We start from the raw sequence: 18612 nt of genomic DNA on the forward strand, positions 1-18612 counted from the left end.
TTTTTGTGGGAAGATTTACTCTATAGTCACAAAATCTTTTTAAAAGCTCCTGGCATCAAAGCACTGCTGCAAAGAAATGATGAAAGATTGTAGTCCTAGCAAGCAAGAGTCTCAGCCCAGTTTTATCAGTGCTGGGTACTGGGTACACCTCCTTGTCAACTTCTTCTTGAAGGGGACAGGGAAGCACTTGCCCAAACAAATCGTGAGCCCCAAAAAGGGGACCAAACTCCAGAAGCAAGAAAGGCAGGCCCTCTAACATGACCTATCCCATCCAGAAAATTGTCTGAAATAAGAGCTGGCTGCAACTGCTTGAGAGCTCCTGACTGCTTTACAAGTGAGCAGCTCCAAGCTTTAACCAGGCCAGCTGGTGTAAGTTCAGGACTTCCACAGGCCCAGCCCTCTACAAAGAGAGTTCAGCTAAAAGAGATTAACCTGAGACCCAGAGTAAATGAATGACTAGCCATCTTATCCCCCTCTGTACAGCATAGGATGAGAAAAAGGGTCTCTTCAGAATTTCAAGACTTGTGAAGTCCTCACCAAAAGCCCTGCTGTAGAGTCCCATGGCAGCAAATAAGTCACAAAAAAGCAGCGTCCAGGAAAAGCACAGAAAGGGGAGATCCCACAGGATAGCAGGACTGCAGTAATTTTCCACTGTCGTCCTCTCCCTTCTCAACTGGGACAAACCCAGTTCTGTCTAAAAAGCACTTAGGGCAGCGTGGCTCACATGCACAGCACCCTGTTTGTGCTGCAGTACCTCTGCTTGCCAGCATTCAGGGAGAAGTCATCGACTGCTTTGTCATATATTGTCCTGATGTCGTCCAGGCACCCGTTGTCCCCAAAGGCTCCCCACTCCGTGTTCACACACATCCTCCCCTGCTCACCATCCACCATCTCTATGTTCCTCATCTCCTCCATGTAACAGGCATTGCTGCCCGTTCCTGAAAGAAACAAACACTGAGGTTACTCTTTGGATGGAACAAAACAAGGCTAAAGCCAGCACCACAGCCCTGACAAACATTCTGGGGGATCTTGAACGTGTTTTTTTTTCTGAAAGAAGTAGTTGAATCATCATTTGAAACATGACAAAAAAACCCCCAAACCTTGACTCTTCAACATTCCTAAACTGAAGGGGAACATGACTCCTGTGGTGCATTGCTCAGGGTGGCTCAGAGAGGAAGCTCACCCAGGCCAGCTGGGCTGAGGGTCCCACACTGCAGGGAGGAAGAGCAGGGCAGCCCTTTAAGCACACAAAACCTCACATGTTTCTGAGCCCAAAACTTCAGGTAGCAGATAGCTGGATTTTGCAGTTGGGAACCACCTTCCACAAAGCCCACGAACCCACAGAATTCAGGGGAAAATATGTTGAACTGAAAACCTCAGCAAATTCTGAGGCAGCAGGGGTTTTACCAGCTGATTGCTTAGGGGGGTTTTCTGATTTTAATTGCTTATTTTCTCCAGCAGGAGGGTTACTTCCATGTTGAGATGAGGTCATATCTGATATTTCTTCAAAGAGGATCCTAAGGAGTGTGGCAAAGTGCTCCATGTACACAGAGGTCTTTAGGGAGGAAAGCTTTATTAGCAAAGAGAGGCAGCTTTAGCTGCCACCAGGATAAAAGTTCTCTTGAAGTTACTTAAACTGTCATTTAATCCTGCATTCCATATTATATACCAGTTGCTACAGCATGTCTGTTTTCCTTTACCATGTTTTTAGGGAATTACATCAATACAGTCTGAGCTAAAATAGATCCTCCCACAGTACTCCCCTGCTGCAGGAGAGCTGAGCCCCAGCACAGGGTTTGGCAGAGGCAATGTCTGGGTTTGCAGGTTGATAGCCAGGTTTGCAGGAGCAAACCAGACCAAACCCAACTGCAGATTGCCACCAGTGCCAGTCTCCCTCAGGTGCTGCCAGCCAGGCAGGGCAGAGGGAGCTGTCAGAGCCCTGGGGCTTTCATTCCCATTATCCCAGGGGTGCCCAGGCCACCTCTGATGCCCTGCTCTGCACACAGACACGCTGGCTGCGCAGCAGATCTGGCAGGGCTGCAGTGGACAGTCCCCAGGAGGTGTCTCAGCACCCCAAGGACACGCTGTCCTTCCTGCAGGGAACTCTGGTTCCTGAAAACAGCCACGACGGAGCTGCGCAGGCACGGCTTCCTACCCACACGGCACTCTGCTGACTCATCCTGGACGCCTTCCAGCTGTCTGGAGGAGAAACTGGTGGCTTTTTTTCTTTCCTCCAACCCATCTCGCAACTGACAGCATTCCTAAAGCTTGCAGGTGCCTTGTCCCCTTCCCTCCCATGGAAAACTCATTCCTCTGGAGAGCTCTGGGAATTCACACTGCCCCATGATTCAGGATGCTCAGGGTGGCATTTGCAAAGGCAGCAGCAGTCGCCTGTGGAATGACTTCAGCTGTGTCACTGCTGGGAAGGGAGCTGTGTGTCTGTGCTCAGTCTGCCACAGCTCTCCAGCACATGCCATCTGGGAATTGTGGCTGCACTTTGCAGCTTTATTCTGAGAGACCAGTCGCTTGAGGAAAGCTGTGGGCCACCAGAACATGCCAGCAGGGACACTGACAGGCTAAACTAACAGGAGTGGCTGGGGCTCCCTGAGGCCACATCTGCTCTCCTCCCCAGCAGCACCATGAATTACCAGATAAAACAGGCAGGGTTTATTGTGCATCACAGCCTCTGCTTATCTCAACTGATTGTGGACAGAACTAAGCTGGCTGTTGAATTTTGCTCTCTTTTACTCCTAGATATCCTAGCTTTATTTTGAGTTAACCACAGGGATGCCTCTATGAGAACACAGACAGATGGGTGCATGTGCTGTTTAATAAAAAGCAGCTCTAACACGTACCCACAATGAGCCCAATTTCACAGTTTGGATCTTCATAAGCACAAGTCATCATTGTGCCTACTGTGTCATTCACCACAGCCACCACATCCAAGTCAAATTCCTTTGGGAGAGAGAAAACAGCAGTGAAAAAATAGCAGAGAGTCCCTCCCACCAAAGGGGATGATGTAGAAACACACTGGAAACAAACAACTGAAATCACCAGCCTGATTTCACACATGCAAAAACAGGAACCTAATCTACCAGCAGACAGCTAAGGTATGTGCTCTACCTATGACAGACTGTCTTCAGAATGAAGTTTATCCCTGGCTTAAGTATGTTTAAGCACATACCTTTTACATAGGCACATGGTATAAACATTCAGTACCACAACAATTGTGTAGCAATTCCAGTAACAAAGGTTTTAAGACTTCCTTTTCCTTGGCTGATAAAATCTGTGCAAAATTAACACCCTTCTCAGGCTACTTTTTTCCCTTCCTAGAAAGTTTTGGCTAAACTGGTTGAGGCTTTTTCAAGATGAAGAAGAGAAGGAGAAAACTGTCCTTTGGGGTGAACTGAGGTGCATTGCCACAGTCACCATTTTGAAAACAGCTTTCTCCATGCATATGGAAATTGTCTGAGAGTTTGAAAGACGCCTTGAAGGTTCTGGCAAATGTGGAAAGTCAGAAGCCTCTGGGGAAAAACAATTTTCTGTGAAAGACAGGTGGCACAGCCTCTGTCTACAAGGCACACAGATCCTGTGAGAGGGAGCCAGCCTGACCCACAAAGTCTGTCAAGTCTGGAGAGGAGTAGAATGAGGAAAAAAAGAAAGAAAAATCACCTCTCTTCTTTTAATTCCTTCTCTAAGTAAATATACCACATCTTCTCCCTCACAGTCTGTAGCTTTGAAGCCTTTTGTCCAATTGAGAAGGATACCCTATAAGACAAGAAAAGAGGTTATCAAGTTGCTAGGACTCAGATGCTATTCTGTACACTTAACATCTCAAATACTCAAACGCCTCTGTAAAACATCACTTTAGTGTGATGTTTTACAGAAGTGTTTCTGTGAAAAGGAACATCTCCTCAGTATGTCAAATTTGCACCTAAAACAACTAATTGTGATTGGGCTCTAAATTTCCAGAGCAATGCAACAAACTTAAAAAAAAAAAAGAAAAAGGTGACAGGGACAATAAACTCAAAAACCCCAAAGAAGTGTTATAGAAAATATGCCTTTCTTAAAAGAAACCCCAACTAAGTACACAGGAAACTATTAACAGCTGCAGAGGTTGGTGTAAGTATGTGGCAGTGAAGAAGTTAAACACGTAAGTGCAAAGAACACAAGCCCATTTGTCAGGGATGTGCTGCAGGCCACACTGTCACCCTTAGGGTGACACAGCCCACAGACTCTGGTGCAACCACTCCATCCAGTGAGACAAGATCATCTGGGAATAGGGACTGGCAGCATGGATGGACTTTTGCTTACTGCTTGCAGAACCAGGGAGGTGTCACAGACCAGCAGGTTTACACAGTTGGAAAAAAACAATGCCTTATAAAAGGGATATGACCACCATGGAAAATTTAAATGCTCTTATCTGTCACAGCCACGGGCAGCACTTGCATTACTACCCTTAAAGGAACTATTTATAGGAGCAGCTGTATTGGTCAGGGTCAGCACACAAACCTTCCCCTCGTGTGACCTTCCTGTAAGTGTCACGTGGATGACATGAAGGCAGAGAAACCAGGTCTGGCATAAGCACAGAAGCAGATTGAAAAGATACTAAGGAACTTACAGCATCCAGACTGGTCTGCTTGCAAGGGAAGGAAAAGGTGAAGCCAAGAGGAAGACGTGCTCCTTTTATCCCCATATAATCCAGGAAGTCAGAAATGCAGGTAACGATGTGATCAAACAGCTTTGAAGAGAAAAGTCATAATACTTGAAAGTTGTACAAGTTATGTGCTCTTAAAGAGTTATTTTAAAAGCAGCAATGCAGCCAAAGAGAAACACAAATACCTCTTCTCCTGTTCCCTGCATCACCTCTATGGGAATGGCATAGATCTTGTTGTGCATCTCCACTGTTCTCCTTTTACCGCTGCGGATTTTCACCAGCAAAACTCTAAAGTTTGTCCCTCCGAGGTCAAGTGCCAGAAAGTCTCCATTCTCTGTAAAAGAGCATGTGTGTATATTTGAAGAACCGTAAGTGAAATCTGAATAAATGCTTCTCTCAAAGTATTTTGATAGAAAATCTCCTAAAAACTCAGTTGGGAAGATCTTCATCAAAGGAGGACTTCAGATGCTGCTCTGATTACTTTGTTTTCCTTTAAATCAACAAGGGAAAAAGGATCCACACAACTGTTCCCTGAGAGAGAGCTGAAATTTGGCCAGCCACCCTGAAACACAAAGTACCCAATTAACGTGAGCAGGCTTCCTATGGTTTGGGTTTATGATCCCACCTGTGGTTTTCCCCCCCTCAAGCTGTGACTTTGCTTGCACCCTGAGGCAAGGACACAGGATCAGGCTGCCAGCAACCAGCACAGGCCAGTAGGGCCAGTGCTGAGACCTCTTCCTGTGCACAGCTCAGGTTCCTCTCTGGTTGCACCAGATCTGCTCAGCCTCACCAAACCCCACACTGGGAGCCCGTTTTGGGCACCCTGTAACCAAGCCAGCATTGCCACTGCAGCGAGGGCACGCTCTACCTGTCCCATCCGGCGTGCTGCGGACAAAGGTGGGCAGCATCTTCACTTTGGCAGTCTCGTGAGTCTTCTTCTTCAGCCCCGCTTCCATCTCCGCCCTCATCCTCTTCTTCACCTGCAGCAGCTGTTCGTGGGTGAGCTTGAACTCGGCCAGGGTCTCATCGATGAGGCGGTGCTGCTCGGACAGCCGGTACGCCACGGCCGTCACCATGGCCGCCCCCTTGCCGCTGCCGCTCTCCGACAGCAGGAACCGCACCTCCGAGTCGGGCACCAGGCGCCGCGTGGTCTTGTGCAAGCGCCGGGCGTACCTGCGGGGACACAAGGCTGCAAGCCCGGCCTCTGCACTGCCCAGTCCCAAAATCTGTGCTGCATCCTCCCCAGAATCTGCGCTGCATCCCCCCCGAAATCTGCGCTGCCCTTCCCACCAAAATCTGCACTGCTGCCCCACCAGAATCTGCACTGCCCAGTCCCAAAATCTGCACTGCATCCCCACCAGAACCTGCACTGCATCCCCCCCCCAAAATCTGCACTGCCCAGTCCCAAAATGTACACTGCCCTTCCCCCCAAAATCGGCACTGCATCCCCCCCAGAATATGTACTGCCCTTCCCACCAAAATCTGCACTGCATACCCAAAATTTGCACTACATCCCCCCCAAAATCTGCACTGCATGCCCCCCAAAATCTGCACTGCCAACACCAACCCAAGGCAAGAGGAGTGGGCAAACTCACCATGCTCAAACTAACTACAGACTTTCAAGTAGGAAAACTGCCAAGGAAGTGCAGTTCTTCCCCACTTCTCTTTCCTCCTGAATTTCTAATTTCTTCCTCCCTCCTTCCTCCCGAAATTCTAAGCAAAGCCAGCAAAAAGCAGGGGAGAGCATCAGTCTCATCCCCTGAACCCGATCCTGGATGGGAGAAACTCTCTGGCTGCAATGTTGCTCTGATTCCCTCTCCTGGGGTTCTCTCCTGAACTCACTGGTTTAGATGGTGTGGGAAACAGGTAAGAAACCAAAATTGTCCACATTCATTATCTTAACAATCCCCAGACCTTGCCCAATCTGGAAAAGCTAGTCAGAACAGCACTCTCGGAAACGTTTTTGCTCTATGGTTTTCTTTAACAGGAAAATATCTTTTTCAACAAATAATGAGAAACTGAAAATGAAACATTAAGCCTACTTCTCCTTTCAGAAGTTTCCCCATAAACATAATTTTCTGATTTCTACATAAATCTATACAGCTGTTTCACTAAAAATGTAACTTTCAAGATGGAGAAAACAGGACAAAGCCAGTTTTTTTAAAGGCCACAGAAATCTAAGCACTATTTCCCCCCCACCCCCGTTTCCAAGTGTATATTCAGAAAAGACTGGCAAAAATAGTTAGGAATTGGCATTGAACTGGAAATGGAGGTGAACGGGAATTAATGCAGGTCTCCTCACAGCCCAATCAATGTGCACAAAATAGAATTTTATACAAAAACTCTCCTCCCAAGAGGTCTCTTGGTGATATCTTAAGCGATCTACTCAGACCACTGTAGTTTTCCCCGATACTGCAGTATCCAGTTACTCAAGAGTTTTGCTTCTTTTCTTCTCTTAAAAGGCATCTCTCCTTTCCCCCAAGCTCCCCAGCCCACAGGGGGTTCGGGGGATTGGGTTCACCATCTCCCAGCCTGCCTGGGTGACGTCCTGGAATGACACTTCGCAAACCAGAGCCCGTGGCAGCTGACGTGCCAGTGGCAGGAGCAGGGCACTCACTGGGGGTGCATCTTGTAGAGGGAGCCGTCCACGCCCACGGTGGTGCGGAGGCGGCCCACGCCCTTGTTGTCGCGCAGCTGGTTGAGGATGGCGCCCAGGGTGGAGGCCACCAGGTTGGCCGAGCGGAAGGACACGATGGTGCAGACGTGCTGCACGGCGATGCAGTCCTCGTGGGACGGCTCCACCCCCAGCCGGGTCAGGATTTCTTTGGCTTTGTTCAAACCTTCTTTGCTCCTGCAAAGCAAAGGGAACTCCTCAGCGGGCGTGTGCTGGACTTCAGGACTGAGGCACATCCAAACATGGGTGTCCCTGCCTGCCTGGGGTTTGAGAAGGTTAGAAAGAACATTTCTTGGAGAGCTGGACTAGAAAGCTCCATGAGGCTTGAAATAAAACGCTCTTGTGAAAAATGTGTATTTTATGATTGGATTTTCGCAAATATTAAAATGAATGTTACATGGGTTATGTTAAAAAGTTATGCTGTATTAATTTTCTTAAGTAGTGTGTTAAATATAGTTTTAGGTTATAATGTTAAAATAGAAACTATGCTGTGTAGGATACTTTTTTTAAAGAGAAGACTCCCACCAAGATAGCAGCCACAGGACACCTAAATCTTTCAGAGAAAGAGAATTTATTGCCACATTATCAGAAGAAACTAACTTCCTCCCACTCACATTAAGTGGAAGAAGTTGATGACGACCAGACAGAATCCTTTGTTTGAATGGAATTAATGCATCATGTATGAGGTGTATGAATATGCAACAGGCTGGCGTTTTAAGGGTTAATCCTCTGTTAACGTGTGTCCTTTTTCAGGCTTATTTTGCCCAGAAAGAGGTACCTGGACCGTCCATAACTCATTGTTTGTTATTGTCTCGTATTGCCCTAATCTCAATTGTTCAGATTTTCATTAATTTTATTGCTATTTTTATAACCATTTTATTACTATTGAACTTTTAAAATCTTAAAAACACTCTGAACATTCATTCACAGATGGAAAAGTTTCCATTAAAGCATGTTTCTACTAAAGCATGTTTCCTGGTGCAAACATGCCACCTACAAACAATGCAATTCCAGGTACCACAGCAGCCACACCACGGGGAGGACCTGGAGGAACTAAAATGTGTTTTCATTACAGTGATCCTTTAAACTGGTGCAAATGGTTTGTCTCCAGCATGAAGCACCAGCCCCACAATTCAGCAGAGGCCTGAGCACACACCTCATCCCACACTCATTCCCTCACATGTCTTGATAAATTAAGCCCAGTGTGAAAAACAAAACCCTGAGCAAAGGTTGCCTAAGCAATTTCATCCTAACAGGTCTCTTCTCAGGCTTTTACAACCCTACTGAATCTCCACCTCTTGAATTTTTTTTTTTCCTCATTAGCATCCAGCCTGAGAGCAAATCTTCTAGCAAAACTTCTCCTTGTCCAGCTCAGCCATTTCCCAGACAAAAATACAATGGGTATATTTCTTGTCATTCCTAACTGCACTCCATACATCTTTTTAAGTACTCTTGCATCTTGCTAGCACCAGCTACAAATTTGAAGCTGCACAGGCATGTGCCCCCTGCTTCTAACTAAAGTGTCTCTTCAGGAAGCAAGGTGGGATTTCAGGGCAAATTTTTCCTCTTAGTAACTGAATTTATCAAAAACTGAATTTTTCTCACTGCTGTTCAACGTCACCTTGGTCCACAACACAGACCTCTGCAGTTAAAACAAATGAACACACACATTTAATGAAAAGCTGTTCAGATAACAAGGTCTGCAGGGGCAGGAGCAAACTGTGGCAGGAGGAACAGGCATTCTAGAAGTTACTGGCTGTTCCCCTGGAGTTGTATTTGCCATTTCAAAAAGAAAATCCAGCCCAATGACTATGGTACAAACTATCCCAGTGATGTGAATTTTAAAAACATGGGGGAAGAGCCTGTGAGTACTGACCAAAGGGGTGATGACACTCTAAGAAACCAGCTGGCACATAGCTCAGAGGTCACCGTGCAGCACACGGCCCTGCCTACGAGACTGAATGCTCTGCCTTGTCGCACTTGTTTTCCTTCTGCCCAGCAATCCCAGGGATACACCAAGGAGCAACACAAGCATTTGCTAGGAGGCACTAAGCCAACTCACTCCCATGTTTAGCTACAGGGTAGCAACTCTGTGAGCAGCCAGAGAGGTACCACAGCTCGTACCCTGAAAGCTGCGTGCACTGGCAGACTTTAGAGTTCCTCCCAACACAGAAGAAGGGAGAAATCTTGGGGAGGAGGGCACAGACTGTCTGCTGGGGGTCCCCACATGCCAGCTCTATGCAGGCAGTAGAGAATGGCAGACACTCCCAATGCAGCAGACTTCCCCACAAAGCAAAAAGAGCAGGAAAATTAACATCCAGAGTCACTCTGAAGCCCAAGGAGTGAAAAGGGATAAATTACTCACTTTTCAATGGCAGAAACATGCTTTGTCTCAAACTTCCCTTTGGTGAGAAGCTCAGGGGTGATTCTCCCCTCAAAGAGCAGCCCCTCCTTGGCCATCTTCACCAGGATGAGCCTCACCAGCTCCCCCATGTACAGCCCACTGACCATCTTCTCAAACCTGCAGGAGAGGACAGCAGTCACCCACAAATCCATGGGCAACACTGGGAAGCAGAGCCCAGCTGTGCCACCATAAGGCCTGGCCCAGCCAGAGGCAAAGCTTTATTGAACTGCAGAATTGCTAACACAAGAGGGAAATGGGGCAGAGGACAGGAAACAAACATCCACAAATCACTCACAGCTGCTTCCCAGGATTGAGGGATCCGCGGTCAATCTCTCGATCGAACTCGGTCCTGATGTCCTCCAGCGAGCCGTCGTCTCCGAAGGCCCCCCACTCCGTGTTGATGCACATCCTGCCCTCGTCGCCCTCCACCAGGCTGATGTGCCTCATCTCCTCCATGTAGCAGGCGTTGGTGCCCGTGCCTGGGGGGAAAGGAGAGCGGGAGGCGCTGAGCAGGCCGGGCAGGCAGAGGCAGAGCAGCCCCGCGCCCGCCGCAGGGAGCATTACCGATGATCAGGCCGACTTCGCAGCGCTGGTCGTCAAAGCCACAGGTCATCATGGTCCCCACGGTGTCGTTCACCACAGCCATGATATCTGCATCGTAGTCCTGGGGAGCAACAGGGCATTACTTGGGAGGGGCCTTTTGGAAGGAGTTTTGAACGAGTTACAGATGGGACCTCTGAGTTGTTTTTGATGATGTGGTTTATTTTTTTATCTTCTACATAGGTAGGAAGGGTGAGTTCAGCTCACAGCTTTACAGCATGGCTCAGAAGGTCACAAGACTCCTAGTTGCAAGACCTTTTAAGGATTTATTTACTAATAAAACACTGCCAACAAGGATATTTATGGTTTTGACCCAACCCTTAAATATTTCATCTTATGGACTCATGCTACAGTGTAAGCTTTCTTAGTCAATCACATTATAACACACAAACCTACAGTACTGCATTCTAAACTTCTTGTTTACCCTTGTAACTACTTTTATTTTTATATCTTAAAGTCTAAAACTCTAAACTTTCCTCCACTTATCATGTTTCTGCTTCAAACTATAAATCCACGTTCTTGCTTCTAGCACCTTAGTTTGGGAGCCTTTTCCAAGGTCTCAGATGAAACCCTGTGTTTAATTCTAAACTTTGGCTGACAGGCCCAACGTTCTGAGAATTCCCTACATTTCAAATTCCAACAGTTTGGGCCACAGGGTTCCTCTGGAAAACACTGCTCATGTTCCTCACCCATTTGCTTTCAGCAAAGAGTTTCACAAGGAACAGGAGACAAATAATCTGTCTGAATAACACAGCTCATCTTTTAAAATATTCCCTGTTCTGTCTGCCAGTTCCCCATCCCACGTACCCAAGAAGGCAGTGAGAGCAGACTAATGCAAGCAATAAACAGCACTAGGATCACTCTAGAGAGCACAGGCCTGCTCTCACATGAGCACACAAGCAGGAAAGAAAAGGCCCATACACGAGGGAGAAGGAACTTTGCACTGAAACATCATGGAATGGTTTGAAGCAGTTGTTTGAGGCAATCAATCTAGAAAATATTTCTTTTAGGTTTACTTAAACCATCAATGTGTTTTACTTCACGTGAAGATTTTAATACAAAAACAATGTAATTAAATAAACTACATGCAGCCATTCCTTTCCAGGTCCTTCAGTGTGTGAGATTCTGCAAAGTCTAATGATAGTAACTGACTCCAGTAATGTTGTTTGGTGAGGGCAAAATTCAGGTTTGCTTGAGCCCACGACTGCCCAAAGAAAGCAAATACTTCACAGTTTCCAGTGAATTTTTGGATGCTGAGTAATCAACATATGACCTGGCTGCAAGCATTATGCAAACCCGAATTCATTCCCTCTCACGCTCAGTGCCTTTTTATTTGTTTAAATCAGCAACCTGGTCACCTTCACTCTCTATAAAGTCAACGCTGAGAAACTGCAGGGAGCAAGAGCTCTCTGAGCCTGAAATCCCCTTCTCTGCTCAGCTCCTCTCCTGCTCCCACGCACAGCAGGTGCACAACTCAGCTGAGTCCAGTCTACAAGAAACAAGTTTCTCAGGAATGGGACGTGTTGGTATCACTGAAAAGCCACAGCACTGCCACACAGCACTTTGAAGTTTTTGAAGAGTGATAAAATCACTGAAGGTTGCCAGCAAAAAGCCACGACACAGCAACTCAGTGCTGTGAGGAAAATCTGTGCTGTGAGGAAAATCACAGCTTCCACATGGCAACTCTGACGCCGCCTCATTTTTCCAGCAAACCCACGCATTTTCATGCAAGGAAGCAGAGCTCCACCACCATTCAGACCACCTGCTCAAGTGAGTGACATGAAGAGTGGTCTCTGACAAAGCCGAGATACAGCTAAAAGAGAAAAAGAAGTGCAATTTACCCCACGTTTCTTGATGGCCTTGTTGAGCAGCCTCACGACATCTGCTCCCTCCACTCCGCTCGCTTTGAAGCGCTTTGTCCAGGTTATCAGAAAACCCTGATAAAACAAGATAGCAACATTCAACATAAGACACACACTGATTTGTTTTTTTCCTCAAAAAAATATTTCATACCTCAAATGAATCTTCAGGTCCCTTTTCTCACATGACCTCTAACAACCCAACCTGAGACAATTGGTGGTCTTGGAGCCTAATTACAGTGAGCTGAAAGATGGAAAATTCTTTTCCCCTCCCTTGATAGAAAACGGTGTGTTTGCATTTTGTATTTTCAGCCTACTCTTCTCCCTGCTACTCCTCGACAGTTTTTCTTGGAAAACCATTTAATCCTTTTGGGCCATGGCAATAGACTGCTTTCAGAAAAAGCTGACTGTACAGGACTGACTACAGAGCAGGGATATGATGTTGGCATGTCCAGGATTCAGCTGCAGTGGGGATCAGGCTGCTGCACATTTACTGCCTGGAGTCCCATCTGTCTGGTCTTGTTTAACTGTGGCATCGTGTTTATGGGTTGAAGCAAATGAAAATACTGGAGATGTAACAATGCATGTCCCTACTTTACAGCACAGATCAAAAAGGAAATCCTGGTATTGAATTCCTCGTCTGCAAACCATCATGAAGAGCCTGCAAATCCCCCAAGGTAATGACTACACCGATTTTCTGCTATTTGCATAATGCCTGGCTGAATCAGAGCATTCAGTGTACAGGTAAATAATAATAAAAGAAAGAAAAGAGTATTGACAGTAGTCAACTGACAGAAAGACAACTCAAACCAACTCAGCTTTCCATACCCACCACAATATTCACATCTGTCACAACAGGAGTCCAAGAAGCTAAAAACCAGAAAAGCTGAAGCCTGTAGGCACAAGCAGCCATTGCCCAGGTGTATGTTTGCCCATATCTCAGCTCAAAAATCAAATTTTCCCTCCAAACTCAGACAGCTACAGGGAACAGAGGGTCAGGGCAGCTCTTTCCAAACCAGGAGATACTCTCCTACCCCTCAGTTTGTGTAAGTTTTGCCAATGTGAGCACCATTTAGAAACCCAGCAAAGCCCCGTGCTGCTGTGCAGGGAAACTGTGGGCAAAGCCCTCACTGCTGGCACAGCTTTCATGGGCAAAAAGGGCACCTTGTTTCACAAAACTTTTATAAGAAACTGGTCAAACCACACTGGCAAAGAGCAGCTCCTCTGAGCGCGACTGGCCACTGTGCTGGAAGGAATTTTTCCTTCACCAGCAAAGCCTTGGCAGCAGAAAGGAGCCCTTGGAATGCAGCAGGGTTGAGTGGGGCACAACCATGCGGTGCCCATCTTATCACCCTTGGAGCAAAGAGGGACCACTTTGCCTCCTTCTGCTCACCAAGCACAAGAAAACAGCACCCAGGCAAGCGCAGCCTCACAGAAGCAGCAATCCAAGAACAAAGCTGGCCCACAGAACCCAGAAAAAACATATTTTTCAAACAATCAACACACATCAACAAAACTGCCAATAATTTTTTTGTTGTCGGCTTTTCTCTTCAAGAGACACCCTCCCTTGCCTCGTTACCATCCCATTCCACTCTGCCACTGCTCAGGTGTCCCCATGGCACCCCACGTGCTGCCTGCCCCTGCCCCACACAAGCACGACTCCATCCCAGCTGGCTGGAGCCAACCAGCCCACAAACCAGCAGCTTTCATCATGCAGCTGAGCAAACCTTCCCAAGGGCAACCCAACTTCACAACCACACACCCAGCACAGCTCTGCTGTGGTCAGGAGCCCAAGCCTCACCATGCTCCAGATGGGAGAGCTGCTCCAAGATCAACTCATCTCTACTGATCTGATGCAGGTAAAGGCAGCTCTCTGCTCTGAACTGCTTTCAGACCCTGAGTTAGTCAGCACCCTTGGGTTCAGCTCTCAGCACTGCCCAAGAAGTATGAAATGTAAAGAAAATCATGCCTCACCTGGCCCTCCCCAGCACCAGCATCTGAGGGGCTGCTGCACCAGGCTAACCTAGAGACCTGCAAGCTGGAAAAGCAGGTCATGCTTTAACAGGGCAACCTCTGAGTGTTTTGTGTAGATTTAACTTTCCTGCACTCGTTTGCTACACCGTTGCCATGGCAATGCTGTACTGGGAGGCTGCTGAGTCATTTGTGGTACAAGGAGCAAAAGGAGGAAAACACCAGAGCATCCTTGTCCCGGGAATCTCAGCAGTCAGTGCACAGGGTGGTTATCCCCATCCCTTGCACAGCAGGCTGGCTCCAGGTGACCTGTCTGAGTGGCTCCGGTGCCCGGGATCAGGATCACACCCGGATCCAGATCCCCGTGCACTCGTGAGGGGCAGCAAAACCCAGAACACCCTGCTGGGCTGGGTCACACCAGCCACACCCTGGGGAGAGGGGAAAAAGGCTGCACAGGAGGCAGGGAAAACCACTGCCATGTTTAGAGGGTAAGCCATAACACTGAGGAGCTCAGCACAAAACATCAGCTGTCTCCTCCTCTTCGTTACCCAGCTCTTTCAGGCAGAAACATAAACACAAACACAGTCTAACAGTGAAATATAATACTCATTTATCCCCAAAATGAGACCTGTCTAGGATACTGCTTTAATAACATGGCAGCTCTTCTGTGTATTAAGAAAATTGTGAAATCTTCTTACCTCATCTAGCTTGGATTGTCGACAGGGGAAGGAAAATGTAAACCCGACTGGCAGTTTCTTGTCTTTGATTTGTTGTTTCTCCATAAAGTCTCCCAAGCATTCAGCAACATGATCAAAAAGCTGTAAGAAAAACATAAAAACACCATGATTAGAGATACAGCTTCAGGGACAAAATGTTTCAAACTCCATATGAAAACTGCTCTGAGTGAGAGGAAAGGGGAAAATAGCTCTCCAGATTTTAAAAGATGTATAAATGGCATAGCTATGAAAATACTCTCAAGCAGAGTATATTAATACCTTAATAAATAATACATTATGAATTCACTTTTTATACACCTTATTCTGCAGGCATCTTTTACACCCATATAAAAACACTTCCTGAAACAAGAGGCTCATGGCTTTCGAGCCTGCTGTAACCCTTCCACTTAACATTTGATGAGAACAAAAATGCCTTTTCAACCTTTCTGTAACAGGAAGGAGCCAGTCCAAAGAACATTTGGGATTCAGTCCCACAGGAGGTTGAGCACTTTTACAGTGATGAAGAGAAGACAACATCTGCTTCTCTCAAGCTGCTGAGACCAGAGAACCCAGCACTTTGCAGGAGCCACCCAAAAGAACATCATCTCAAATCTAGTCCTAAAGCACACAAAAAACAAACAAAAAGGAAACCCAAGAGATTCATCTAAATATTCTCCACGTTCTGAGAAACAACCCAAAATGGGGATATTTTCTGCATTTTTTGAAAGGTTGAACTATGCAGGCAGCCTTCACCAGGCTTGTGGCTACCAACTCTCACCCAGATGCCTCGATGGCACCTGTGACCATGGCACTCTGTGTCCCTGTCAGCCAGGCCAGGAACCAGGGAGGCACGAAGCACACTGAGCCACTTGGAAAGCCCCTCAGGTAGACTGCAACGCTCAAAGTTGAAATCAACCCTGAGCAACTGAAGCAACAAAAGCACAGGTTTGTATTTACCAGCAGCAGAAAGCCAGACATGCCTTCAACTGACCCATACCACAGATGGATGGCAAGCTATTAGCAAGTCACTGCCTGCCTGCCCCAGGATATAACTGTGCCTCACATTTTAACTCCCTGAAAAACAAAAACCCAAAGAAAACTGAACAAATCCTATCTACAGCATTGGTGGGATGAGAGGAGGTAATCTGCCAAGAAGACTGGGGATAACTGGGAGGGAGTACACAAAGACATCTGTTGGTTCCAATTAGCCCACACAGCTTTATTAAGAACAATTGAGAGTCTTGGAGAGACAGGAATGTACTACAGACAGACTGCAGCAATTACAAAGGATGAATAGGAATATTTTGTCCTTCAAAGCAGGTCAAGAAGCAGTGTGCGTAATGTTACAATTAAACTGAACACCTTAAACTCATGCCTTAAATGAGGTCAGATTTGATTAAGGAAAAGTACAGTGGTTTCCCAGGGAGAATGCTGCCATTCATTGCCCTGGGCAAATCAAAGACATTTTTCTGAGCCCACGCAGAGAAACAACATGGGAATGCAATGCACTCTGCTGCGCTTCTGGAAGACAATTTTCAGCTGTCCAGATGAGGGACAGAGGAATTATGAAAATAACTACAGTTACGTAATAGAATACGGCAACTTCTCCAGGAGGAACACAGAAACAGCAGGAGTGTGTGTTTTGATTATGCTTCCCATCTGAAAGTATCTTGCTGAATACTCAATCCTACTAAACTTTCAGCTGCTTCCAGGATTACAAACAGAAACCAGGGGCCAACCTCAAACCCCTCGGGAGTTCAGAGAGCAGGAAGCAGAAATGTTGACTGTGTATGTTGTTACAAAAATCCCTCTCATGCAACAAACTACGAATGCATAGAGAAAAGACGGGATCTGCTTTGTAAGTCTAAATGCAAAAAATTCCTGGACATTCCCAACAGACTCCAGAAAGTCCATGCACCTGCTGTGTTTGCCCACGCAGGCCTGGCAGGACGTGCTGAAGCCCACCTGTGTGAGTCAGCAGCACAGTGGGAGGGCAGGCAAATGCAGTTAACTATTAGCCACAATGTGGACACTACAGGAGCTGAGTCTAGTCAGTGATGCAGGATCTGGCAGTGCTAGTGCTGTTCATAAACCACAGAGGGATGGCATGGCTCAAAAGCAGAAAAAAGACAGGCATTTATTAGTATTGCTACCACTGACGCTCGTAAATTTTTCCTAAGGAGACTCAAGGCAGCGTCTGTGTGTGCCTGTGCCCATATTAACATCCAAACCTTACCAGTGCCAAATGACTCTGACTGGATAGTAGAGGCAATATTACAAAGGTCCAGTAAAATTTCATTAAAGTAGGGAAGATGCACTGAGGAAAAATCAAAATCTTCTTTTACCCACTGATTTGCAGTAGGGAACAGTGTGAGCCAAATATTTTATCATATGTCAAAAAGATGGACAGAGAGAATGCCACAGCCAAGAGGAAAGGACCAGTCTGATTTATAGACCTGAGGCAATACAGCCTGAGACCCTGAACAGATCAGGCTTAATTCCCCTGACCAAGAAGCTGCCTGCTCAAGCTGGGCTCCAAGAGGTCTTCACAATGATGCATTTGGCCAGCAGACTTGGACAAGCAACTGGAGATCCAAGCTCAAGCCCAAGCCTCTCAATGGGGATGATTTAAGGAGCAAGGAAACCACAGTTTCTGATCCAAAGAACAGCCACAAATCCATGTTACCTCCGGTGGTGGCAGAACACAAAAAGCAACACCAAAATCAAGTCTCAGGCACATTCCCATTCACTGAGCTGGCACAGGAGACAGGATTCTTACAAATTTTAGACCTGCTATTACACTACTAAAGTCAATCAGAGTTTTGCCCTTGATTTTGATAGGGAACTGTCTCTGACTGGTAAAACTGTGAGCCCATGCCTGACAGATGGACAAAAATAGAAGTTTGAATGCTGTGAAGTAGAAAATATCAAAACGAACCGTGTTAGTGAGATGTGAAGCCATAAATCACAATCTTTCAATAAGCTGATTATGCACTAAGCTTTAGGAGTGTAACTCAGCAAAGTTAACGACAAAGCTTGCTGGAAATCATTAGTAGCCTACCCCACACAGGCAGCTCAGTCCAAGTATTCCACAAATCTGGCTCGGACATTTCAGAAAACCTCAAGCGCAGGCATCAGTTCATAAGCACCAAATCATCAGCTGCCTGTCTGCCTCCTGGGCATCCCCCATGCTTCCCTCTGAAGGCACACAGCAAGCACTGGGTATCATCATGGAACAACTTCAAACCCGGGTGCTATTCTGATAATGCTTCCAAGTTCTGCTCTTATTTTCCTGGTACTTCCATACCGTGCCCATGGGGTCAGCAGAAGCCTTGCTCGCCTTTCATTCAGCCTAAAAGCCATGACAAAGCCTATCAGCCAGAGCTCCACACAGCCAAATGGCCTTTGGGTATTGAAAAATTAAAACACAGATACGACAAAGACATGGAAAGAAAGCAGACCTGATGTCTCCCTTCCCAGCTTCTCCTTACCACCCTTATCATGTCTCCATCTAGAATCCCCTAAAGCCAGCCTGCCTTGCCTCCCCAGGACAGACACTGGGGTGTGCAGACAGCCCTGCTGCCTGTCAGCCTCCAGCTCCTGACACCCATCCATGGATAAGCAACTCCTGCTGCCAACCTGCCTCCGAGCAGCCCACCCAACTTCCCTGCCTCTGCCAGCCACAGGCAGCTCAGCTCAGCTCAGCTGCCCTCCAAAACCACCCTGTGGGA

The 18612-nt window shown here is 46.8% G+C and overlaps 1 protein-coding gene across 1 annotated transcript in view; it reads right to left on the reverse strand.

The window, feature by feature from the left end:
* The window catches only part of LOC121365667 (hexokinase-1), a 37054-nt gene that overhangs the window by 5887 nt on the left and 12555 nt on the right, over window positions 1-18612 (reverse strand). The window contains exons 4-15 of the mRNA XM_041490046.1: window positions 14864-14983; window positions 12177-12272; window positions 10300-10399; window positions 10031-10214; window positions 9697-9852; window positions 7275-7508; window positions 5526-5830; window positions 4843-4991; window positions 4622-4741; window positions 3673-3768; window positions 2856-2955; window positions 755-938 (exon numbers count right to left, since the gene is read on the reverse strand). Of these exons, the coding sequence (XP_041345980.1) occupies window positions 755-938; window positions 2856-2955; window positions 3673-3768; window positions 4622-4741; window positions 4843-4991; window positions 5526-5830; window positions 7275-7508; window positions 9697-9852; window positions 10031-10214; window positions 10300-10399; window positions 12177-12272; window positions 14864-14983 (1844 nt within the window). The remainder of the gene's footprint in view (window positions 1-754; window positions 939-2855; window positions 2956-3672; window positions 3769-4621; window positions 4742-4842; window positions 4992-5525; window positions 5831-7274; window positions 7509-9696; window positions 9853-10030; window positions 10215-10299; window positions 10400-12176; window positions 12273-14863; window positions 14984-18612) is intronic.

This window comes from Pyrgilauda ruficollis, unplaced genomic scaffold (assembly GCF_017590135.1).
Source record: "Pyrgilauda ruficollis isolate IOZ18807 unplaced genomic scaffold, ASM1759013v1 scaffold98, whole genome shotgun sequence".
NCBI lineage: Eukaryota > Metazoa > Chordata > Aves > Passeriformes > Passeridae > Pyrgilauda > Pyrgilauda ruficollis.